Source organism: Ursus americanus, chromosome 12 (genome assembly GCF_024610735.1).
Source record: "Ursus americanus isolate L20-20 chromosome 12, mUrsAme1.1.p, whole genome shotgun sequence".
Classification (NCBI taxonomy): Eukaryota; Metazoa; Chordata; class Mammalia; order Carnivora; family Ursidae; genus Ursus; species Ursus americanus.
Window position 1 is genome coordinate 72,256,376 of NC_142138.1, and position 10,979 is coordinate 72,267,354.

The following is a 10,979-nucleotide window of genomic DNA, read 5'->3' on the forward strand; positions in this document are numbered from 1 at the left end:
AAAAAAATAAGGTTTAATAAATAACTTGGGAAAATAGATTACAAATGACAGTTATAGGACTAAAATCCCTAATAAATATAAGGTTCATATAAATTAAGAGTAAACAAGTAAATATTCCTATAAAAGATTTGGAAAAGCCGTGAAAGATGGATTCTTAAAAAAGAGAAAGAGGGGCACCTAGGTGGCTCAGTTGGTTAAGCGTCTGCCTTAGGCTCAGGTCATGATCCCAGGACCCTGGGATAGAGTCCCGCGTCAGGCTCCCTGCTCAGCAGGAAGTCTGCTTCTCCCTCTCCCTATTCCCCTTCTCATGCTCTCTCTCTCCCAAATAAATAAATAAAGTCTCAAAAAAAAAAAGAGAGAAGAAAGAAAAATAATAAATATTTACAATTACCACTGAAATTAGTTTGGAAAAACACCTCTACCTTGCTCTTACAGAAGAAGCAGAATTCATTTTTTAGGAGAGAGCATTCAGATTTATAATACATTTCAAAAATTAGCTCACAAAATTCATTGTTGGTACAAAACTCACCAGGTGATGTGCAAATGGTCACTCATGCTTTGTCCTGAGAGTGCAAATTAGCATAAAGATTTGGGTTATTCATTAATCCATTCAACGAATATTTATTGGGGTAGATGAATTAAGCTTAAAATGAATGTACAATTCATAACGTAACATAAACATTGCTATAACGTTGAGTCAAATGAGTTAAAAAAATAAAAATGAAAGAAAAGATGCATAAGAATGTACACTGCAATAATTCAGAAGTAATGGGAGAGCCCAGCACAGCTGAGACAAATATGAGGTAAATATAAAAATAATTAGTAGCAAGACTCAGAAAATGTAACTTTAAAAGATGCTGTTTAAAATAGTAACTGAGTTTTCACCTAGACTCTAAGAATATTGCTTCGTCATTTATAATTTAATTTAATATGATTTAAAGGGTTTATAGAGATGGAGAAAAAGCGAAGATTGCAGATTTGGTTGGTGCTGGCTCTGGAGCACAGAGAAAGAACAGTTTCTCAGTCTGCGTTGCTTCTGGCTAGATCTCAGCAATGCTTTCTTCATTCCATGAGATAATGAAAAGTTAACAACTAAAGGTGCTGGGAAAAGAAGTTTTGTGGGTGCAGTCTTTTAACCCCCGCTCAGCGCCTTGGGCGTGGGACACTTCCTCACCAAGAGATAAAGAGGCTGGCACCTGGCCACCCCCACTGTTGCATCTCTGCTCTGGGGTGGTGGGGGGGCAAGATTCCTTCACTGCCACATGAGAGCAGTGGCCACTGGCCATGGGGGATCAGTGCCCACTGTGGAAGCCAGTCTTGACCTGTCTCTTCTCTGAGTGAAAGGTTATTCCGTCTAATGCTTGACTGCATTGTGTTTTCCTTGGCAACTCTGATACTGAGATGCAGTGGGCTGAAGTATTTAGAGTGCTCCCCTGGAATTGTTAACCTGTGCATGGTACTCTGCTTGACAAAAAGAAGAGGGTGCAGCAGACACCTTGATGAATGGGAAACCTCAGAAAGCCAATGCTTTGATGGTCAAAATGTTTATATATTGGACTGTTAGTAAAGCCATGAGAATTTAAGCCAAGGTTTAAAACCCCGTCTTCATGATACAACTATGCTGCTGACTCATTGCCTACATCTAAGTCAGGTCAATCTGTCAATTGCGCATTTGTCAATTTCGGCATTGCCCTGCATAGAGGCAGAGGCATGGATCAGGCATTTCAACCCCATCATCCCACACATCAGGAGCAGGAATCCATGTCTTCACCACTTCCCCATAACCAAGTCTTTGAAACAGCCTGAATGTTAGCTCCAAGCTGCTTAGGTGTTTCCCTGGTGTAATCAGAAACTGGCTCCTATTGACAGAGAGCAGGAGAGAGCAAAGAAAGCCTCAGGTTGGTAGGCAGCTGGTTTGATGAACAAGGAAACTTACTCAGGGGGCTTGCATTGGACAGCTGCAAGACAGGTAGATCTCCACACACACACCCCCCCTTCAAATCATGCAAATTTATGCAGAGGCCTTGACTGGGCTCAGTCTCATATGATATCTAGGTGGTCTCAACACCACATCGTCGTCTCAAGGCTCTGTCCTTAGGGCAGCCTGAGGGAGCAGGGAAGGAAAGCAGAACCCACATCCCAAGGATGGGGAAGGGGTGAGAAGTCTCCAATTGCCAAAGTCCATCCAGCTCATGGGTCAAATAGCACTCACATTCTCTTGATGACCTCCCCCAACACTGAGCAGGAGAACAAAGCTCTCAGCACAATGTGGCCAACACACCTCACTGAGCCTGTTTCAGAGAGTGATCTCCTATGGGAATGATCTCATTCATCAGGATTAGGTATTTGTAACTTGAAAAATCAATGCTAATGCTAGTAATAGGATTTTAAGATCAGTAACTACTCTCTGTGCATAACCCTGTATGAACCAAAGGAGGTAAACAAACACAGATCCAAGCCAGAATGTTAAGGAACTTATTATAACCTCATCCGAGTGATATGTCACATGACGCATTAAATAGCATGTGGGATTTGAGCTCCCCCATCGTGACAGGGCAACAGCATGTCATGCAAGGTGGGAAGAGGCGTAATGGAAGTTCAGAAATAATGTCCATCAGTTTCAGAATGTTTCTAAGGTAGGTGACAAATGCTTAAACTTCAGACAGAACATACATTCATGTTTCACAGTAGGATTTTGAAACGCCTCCCATAATAGTGTGTGTTCTGAAAAAGATGTTCATAGCTTGTTGTTAATTATTTATGGAGATGGGAGAGCTTTTGTTGGATCTCATAGTGGAAGAGATTCAAGGGGGTCCTCTTATCCCTGTTATCCCAGCCTGTGAGAATGGACCTGGGCATGAGGAGACCGGCTCCTGTGATAGGTGGTGACTGGCAGCTCCTCCCTATCTCCCCACAGGGCCCAGGACATCGCCACCATCAGTGCCACTTCATTCTCCTTACAGCCGCCTGTCCCTCACACATCCTTCTTAGAGTCTGGTCCCCCAGCCCCTCTGTGCTAATGCCCTGACAGCCTGCTTTGAATGAAGACCCCAGAAACAGCTACGTGTCTCTGCTCGTGTCCCTGCCACCCTGGCAGATCCTGTGTGTGTGTGTGTGTATGTGTGTGTGTGTGTGGTGTATGCATGGGCGTGTGCATGTGTATGCATGTGTGTGCACGTCCGCACCATCACAGTTAAAAGTCTAGATTAGAAGTGAATGAGATCCACCTGGGACGCAATCCTGGTCCTGCCACTTACTAGCCATGGGATCGCGTGAAAATCACCTAACTTTTCTCGTTCTCGGTTTCCTCAACTTTAAAACAGGCGATAAAAATTACTCTCGATGGTGTCATGAGGGTCAGTAGAATCATGGAAGGGAAACACAGTGGAGCCTCAGATGTGAACTCTCTATCCAATGATAATTAAAAAGGAATGGATTGTTTTCAGATCACAGCTATTTTCCAGGTGAGCCGCATCTGACTTTTTAAACGACCATTTTTTTCCACGGAGGTCTTTCATACATTTTCATATAAGAATATCCCTGTGGGGGAGCCAGGGAGAAAGGCTGCACTGCCTTGCATGGGACAATGAGAGCCTGTTTTCCAGGGATCTTATAGGCAGGAGGAGGGGGAGCCCGTGGATGAGAAAGCAGGAAGGGGAAGAGGCAGTGAGAGGGTTCTAGGCTGGGGTGTGGGTGTATGTGGGGGAGGACCCCACAGGCAGGAGACCCTGGGGCTGAGGAGGCGGGAAGACCTTACAGAACAGAAGGGCTTGGGATTCAGTAAGAACCTCCAGTGTCGCTGCTTTGCTTCCACGTGGACATGAGGTTCTTTGAAGGACTTTTGGGGAATATTTTTAGGGGAGTATAATAAAGATTAATGTCAATGTGGCATATAGCAGGTGTTCCTTCCATGTCTGGAGGGCAATATATTTTAAAAATAAGCAAATTAATTAAAGACAAATTAGACCTGAGTAATTATGAGAAGAAAGTGCTCCCCCAGAAGTGTCCAAAAATAATTCTCCAGGGCCTGAGAGGAGCCCAACATGACTCAGTAATATCTATAGCTGGGTCATAACAGGCAAGGAGAACCAATAGCTGGTGAAATGTACGTGTGCACATGACTGTGGATATGGTAGACCATTTAACTGATGTGTATGTTACATATGTGGATAATTATACATATTACGTAGACATAGATGAGGATGTAGATATAAGCACAGATACAGATATGCATGTAGGTGTAGACACAGACACAGGTACAGATATAAGGAGAGAGAGAGAGAGAGAGAGAGAGAGAGAGAGAGAGAGAGAGAGAATCCACCTTGTCTGTTACTCTCGCCATCAGATATCTCAAAGTACGTGGCCTTGCCGGGCGCCCCACTGCGTCTCATCTGCCATGGTTTCTCCTTCATGCTACCCTTCACTGGGGTGCACACATGTTTTTCTCCACCATCTCCCACTCCAGAAATCATTACCCCTGACCTTAAGGAAGCCTCATCCAGGGCTCCAGTATGTTCAGGATCAAGGCTGGCATTTTTTAGGGACAGTCAAGGCTCTGTGCAGTATGACTCTGTGCAACTATTCCAATTCCTGTTGGCTTCCCAAGAAGAACTGGCACATTGGCTACATGTCTCTCCCTAACCGACTCTCATGGTTTCTATTCCATGATATTTTCCTTTCTGAGTCCCACTTGCTCAGTATCCCTTATGTAACATTATCTTACAAAGGCGATTTTAACAAACCCTTTAACAACACACCTGTGACTCATATTTCTCATTCCCCTTCAGCAACTAGTACATGCTCACGCATGCTTGGGTGGTTAACAGACTCTTAAAAACCCTTTCATTAGCATTAACACTGACTTGGCAGTTTGCAAACAGCTATTCCCTATGACTCCGGTCACCCTCATGAGAGACCACACTCCAAGACAGTGAGGTGTGATGGCCACACCCCTCTTCAGAAGTCAGCCACTGTCTCACCTGACCATGACATTTGTTCAAGTTGTTCCAGTGGGCTTACTTATGGGGGAGTGGCCAGGATATCCATGCCTTGGCTCACATGGGATCTCAGCTCCTGATTCTTAGAATGATGGGGTAAGGAGGTCATCTGGTCCATGCCTCTGCCTCCAGGCAGGGCAGCACTCAAACTATCCATCTGCTCGGACTTAGTGATGAGTCAGCCACACGGCTGCAACCATATCACTTGGACTGACACTTTGGCTTTGGGTATTAGCTATCAGTGGCTTTGGGACCATTCAGTAAACATGTTTGACTACTGGAGGCCTTCTGAGGTCACCTATTCACCCAAGGGATCTGCCTCTTACATGGTCATTCTCTCATCTCTCAGGGAGCTGGAGGGGGCACTGCTGAGATCATATGGGAAGCAATTCAGACTGAACTAATTTTCCTTTGTGCCTTCCCACTCTGCTCCCTTCTGAGCTACAAAGAGCACTTAACAAATTGCAGTTTTCTTCATCTCTGAAATCAATATTCTAAAATCAATAGAAAATATAGATGATTGTTGCTTAATTATTAATGGGGGAAGGTGTAATAAGAACGGCACAAAACCCATAACATATACAGAAAAGAGCTGATCAATTAAATAACAGAAAAATATAAGTTTTGTACAACATAAAGTATCATATATAAGGTAAAACGACAAATAACGACAGAACAATACAACACATATGCCTGTAAGGAGTTGATAGCCCCAATATATACATACATATTAGAAGTTCAAAAGTAAATAAACACACACAACGAAATGAGTAAAGGACACAAAGAGCCCTTTCTTAATCCCTCCCTCCCCCCACCTCATCATTTCCCTCACACACACACATATCCACACATGTTGTGTTAGTCCGGGGCTTCCAGACAAACAGAACCAATAAGATGTGTACACATATACAGAGAGATTTATCTTAAGGAATTGGCCCACACAGCTGTGGGAGCTGGCAAGTTTGAAAACTGCAGAGCAGGCTGGCAGGCTAGAGCCCCAGGGAATGTTGATGGTACAGCCGCCAGTCTGAAGGCAACCTACAGGCAGAATTCCTTTTACTTGGGCAGCCCTCAGTCTTTTTTCCTAAATCTTTCTACTGACTGCTTGAGGTCCATCCGCATTATGGAGGGTAATCTGTTTTTCTCAAAGTCAACTGATTTAAACAGTTAATCACATCTAAAAAAAAAAGAATACCTTCACACCAACATCTACATTGAGTGTTTGATTTAAAATCTGGGTGCCATGGCCGAGCCAAGATCACACATAAAATTAACCATCACAGTTCACCCCTTGTCAGCTTGGTACCCATATACATCCATCTCCTTAAACAATATTTAACCTCCAAACAAAGACAATGACAAGGCCGTACTGCCAGCTAACATGATGCAGTTAGACTCTATACAGCAGATAATGCAAAAACCCTTTCTCCCGAAAAGGATGTAAAGTCCTTGAATGATGTTGACTCGTCTCCTTGATATCCTTAACTTCTATTATGTAATGTTGAACAATACTGAAATACATCAGTCAATACATCTTATGTTATGTGATAAGGGGATAAGAATGGGAGGAAACCAAAGGTACTTCACACACACACACACACACACACACACACACACACACACACACACTCACAACAAAGTAAGGAAGTAAACATGCTCAGAGTAAGAAATGCCCGTAATTCTGGCCATGGTTCTTTTTAGCTGGCGAGGTGACCCAATATTCATTCCTGACGGGTCTGGGCCATGAATAGTACTGTCTGAATTGGGCTCTTGTAGTTTCCCATGGACTTTAATCAAAGGGCATGGCGGAACTAAGAGTCACCCTAAGGGATCTCCTGTATTCCACACACATACTCTTCTTTACCTCCACTGTGAGTAGCAGTTTAATTTCTCTGTGGTAATCAGGATCAATCACCCCACTGAGCTCAGTAACTACCTTCCTTGCCTGTTGATTCAGAGTCATGAGGAGGTCAAAGTAGCCAAGTGGCAGTCTTAACTGCCAGTTCCATGGAATCATTGTGTCTCCTGGTGCCTTCTCCTATTCTGGACCCCATTCAAAGCTAGCAGATTTGGGGTTACTCAGTAAGTGGGCTAGAGTAGCACGCCCAAATGCAGAATATGTTACCTCCAAAATCCAAAGAGGCACACTAGGTGTTGTGCCTCATTTTTTATTGTAGGAGGGGCCAGATGCGACTACTTCTGTTTCACTTTAGAAGGGCTATCTCAACATGCCCTGTACCACTGGACCCCTAGAAGTTCCACCGAGGTAGAAGGCCCCTGAGTTTTTGTCTGACGTATTTCCTACCCTCTGACATACAAATGCCTTGCCAGTCAGTCTAGAGTAGTTGCGACTTCTTACTTGTTAGGTACTATTAGCATAATATCATTGACGCAATGGACCAGTGTGATGACTTGTCAAAGGGAAGGACAGTCAAGATTCCTGAGAACTAAATTATGACATAGGGTAGCAGAATTGTCCTACTCCTGAGGAAAGACAGTAAAGGCATATTGCTGGCCTTTCCAAGGGAAAATAAACTGCTTCTGGTGGTCTTTACTAACAGATATGAAGGAAAAAAAAAAAACCCAAACAAACCAGAAACCAAACATTTTCCAGATCACTGGCTGCATGTCAGTTACCAGGGGATGTGCTAACTTGCTCAAGTAACAAAACCACATCTGGTACAGCAGCTACAAGTGGAGTCACCACTGGCTTCAGCTTACAATAACCCACCGTCATTCTCTAAGACCTATCTGTTTTCTGGCGCTAGGCAAGTTAAATAGGGATGTGGTGGGAATCACCACCCCTGCATCCTTCAGATCATTCATGGTATCACTAATCCCTGCAATCCCTTCAGAGATGTGGTGTTGCTTTTGATTTATTATTTTCCTAGGTAGAGATAACTCTAATGGCTCCTACTTGACCTCTCCATTATAATAGCCCTCACTCCACTGATCAGAGAACCAATGTGGGGATTTTGCCAGTTGTTGCATATGTCTGTTCCAATCATACATTCTAGAACCAGGGAAACAAACACAGGGTGGGTTCAGGACCCACTGAGCCTACTGTGAGATGAAAGAACTGACCTAAAACTCCACTGATCACCCAACCTCCATTAGCTCCTATCCCACCAAATAAGAACCACAGAGGACCAAAGAAATGTTTTGAGTCTCCTGGAATTAGTGTCAATCCAGAGCCAGTGTCCAGTTGGCCCCGAAGTCTGATTATTTTCTTTTCCCCAGTGCACAATTACCCTGGTAAAGTGCCGTAGGTCCCTTTGGGGAAGGCTGGTGGAAAGATTAATAGTATAACTCTTTGGCAGAGTTCAAAGGTTCTTCCTCAAGAGGACCCATCCTCCCCTTCATTCAAGGGGTTCCATGTCTATAAACTAGCTCAAAGTTGGGAATCCTTTGAGGGAGCATTATTCTCTCTTTCTATGGTTCAGAGTTTTGTTCACTTGACTTAGAATTTTTCCTCTTATACATATCAAGTAAGAATGTAGTAGACTTCTCGTCAATTTCACTTCCAAACCACCATGATAAACTAGCCAGAGCCACAGCCCTCTGTGAGTCAGAATGTTCGGATCACTGCTTTGACTCTGCTGTCCACGATAGTAGCCACACCCACTCTGCCTTTGGTGCCTAAGAGCTGCCAATGGTATCCAATCATCCCTATTGCATTTAGGTTTCCCAATTCAGTGGCATCAGATTCCACTGTAACTTCTAACCTAGAGAGAAGAACAATCACATAGCTCTTCAAGGATGCTGTGGTCTCCTCACAAATTTATTTCTTGTAGTCGTGAAAGATAACTTCTATGGGCCCTTCCAGAGGAGATGAGCAGATCTCAACTGATAACTCCACTCTAACATTCCAGCAAGCCTTTGGACCCCTTCCTCTATATTATACCAAGGAAGTCCTGACATTTCATCCTCATGTAGTGTTAGCCACCTTTTGGTCCATGTTTCAGCCAACCAACCCAACAAACTGTTAGAGCCCTGTCTAACCTCACACCCCCACCCCCGCCATCACCACCACCACCACCACCACCACCACCACCACCACCACCACCACCACACTATAGCATTAAGTCTAGAATATCTGCTTGGCAGACCTGTATGAATAAATTCAGCCTGATCTAACTTTATGTCCCTCCCACAATTATCTCGTACCCTTAATATCCATCCCACACATATTCCCTGGGTTTATATCTGTATAAGTTAGAAAAAATCATGTAGTTCTTTTGGAGTGTAGTGTACCTGTTTATGGGTCACACTTTCTACATCACCTTTTGGGGCCTACTGGGACTTGAGTCGAGGTGCATGTGTAGAAGCAAAGAGAGATGGTGGGATGGGTCTCGAGGAGAACCAATGGTGCACTGCAAGGCAACCACTTCCAGGAGGCCTCTCAGCTTCCTCAGGAAATGCATGGTTAACTTCCTCAGAGGGGGATGAAAAGGCTGCTTCTACTGGCAAAAAACACAACTTGGTGGAATGGAATTTAGAAACTCAACGTCTCAACTTTATCAGGAACTTCCCAAATGTCTCGATTCCAATTTTCAGGACCCCAGCGGTGAGACAACTAGATATCATGCGAGGCGTGGTATCAGCTCCCAGAAGGATACTCCTTGCAAAAATGCACCACTGAACCTAGTCAGGAAGAAACATCAAACAAACCCAAATTGATAAGCATTCTACAAAAACCAACACTGTTTAAAAATCTTCAAATCATAAGAGACAAAAAGCCTGGACTGTCACAGATAGGAGGAGACGAACGAATCCTGGCAACTAAAGGCAATGTTTGTTCCTGGATTGGATTCTGAACCAATAAAAACTCGTTTTGCTCTTAAGGACTGCTAATGTGGTGCAAGTGGCAAATCTGAGTAAGTTCTGTAGACACTGAGGCCTCAGGGGAAGCAGGAGTTGAGGACAGAGTATGAAAAAGATAATGTAGGAATAAAAAGAAAACAACAATCAAGGCAAGAGGGAATGAAGATTTCTAGTTTTATTGTTCCACATCAGGCTGGGTTTACAGCAAGGATGTAGGGTCTGCCCTTTGGGTTCCCAGGGCAGCCACACACATAGGGGAGGAGGCGAGGAAATGGGTTTGGGGGAGGGGTTGTGGCTCCTGGACACCAGGGCACAGGGATCCTCTGGGCCAGTGCTCAAGGCTGTACTCAGACCCCTCGGCCACATGGGCAGGCCCAGCAGGAGGAGCAGGAACCGGAGGAAGGACTCGGCCACTCACTGTCCCCAAGCATGCTCTTCTTGCTTCAGGGTCCACGTCAGCAGCAGCCTCCAGACGACTGACTGCTGCCCCCTCCACAGCACCCGGAGCCCCCCGAGGGCTGGCTGCAGCAGCCAGAGCTCTGGTGTCTGTGACGGTGGGACCTGCGTGGCCTGTGGTGGCTCAGGCAGCAGCCACCACCCCCAGAGCTGCAGCAGCCCCCACCCCCAGAGCTGCAGCAGCCGCCACCCCCAGAGCTGGAGCCGCAGCAGCCCCCAGAGCTGACACTGCAGCAGGAAGAGACTGGGGGGCACTTTGGGGGACACTTGGGGGGGCATTTGGGGGCAGGACACTTGGGAGGGGGCTGGCACTGCTGCTGGTTCTGCTGGCAGGACATCTCGGCTGGTGGGGTCAGGAGCTGAGGGAGAGAGTCACACAGTCAGACCCAGGACACAGAGCCTCCCCCACCCCACCCCTTCCTGTCCTCAATATCATTTCTAGCACCTTTATTTGATGAACTGTCTAAATGGAGTCCTTGGTAATTCCACAGAGAAACTTAACGTTATTTCTGATAGTTTCCCAAATGCTCTCATATCATCTCAGAAGTGCTTCATCTGTTACATAATTAGAGAACTGAAGCCAAAATATGTTAAGAAAAAAAAGTGCTCAAAATTCTACAGCAAATATCACAGAAATAGTTAATCGAGGTAGCAGTTTAGAAATGAAATTTTTTTCTTTAGGGAAAACACTCATTCCCTCTT

The 10,979-nt window shown here is 44.9% G+C and overlaps 1 protein-coding gene across 1 annotated transcript; it reads right to left on the reverse strand.

Moving 5' to 3' along the window:
- Positions 1–10,276: 10,276 nt before the first annotated feature.
- LOC148109236 (late cornified envelope protein 1B-like) lies at positions 10,277–10,615 on the reverse strand. Its single transcript, XM_087865767.1, has one exon. The coding sequence runs from the start codon at positions 10,613–10,615 to the stop codon at positions 10,277–10,279; it is 339 nt and encodes a 112-aa protein (XP_087721893.1).
- Positions 10,616–10,979: the final 364 nt, after the last annotated feature.

Bases quoted from the DNA above. Each gene is read 5' to 3' on its own strand.
- LOC148109236 (XM_087865767.1), bottom strand. From the start codon at position 10,615: ATGTCCTGCCAGCAGAACCAGCAGCAGTGCCAGCCCCCTCCCAAGTGT.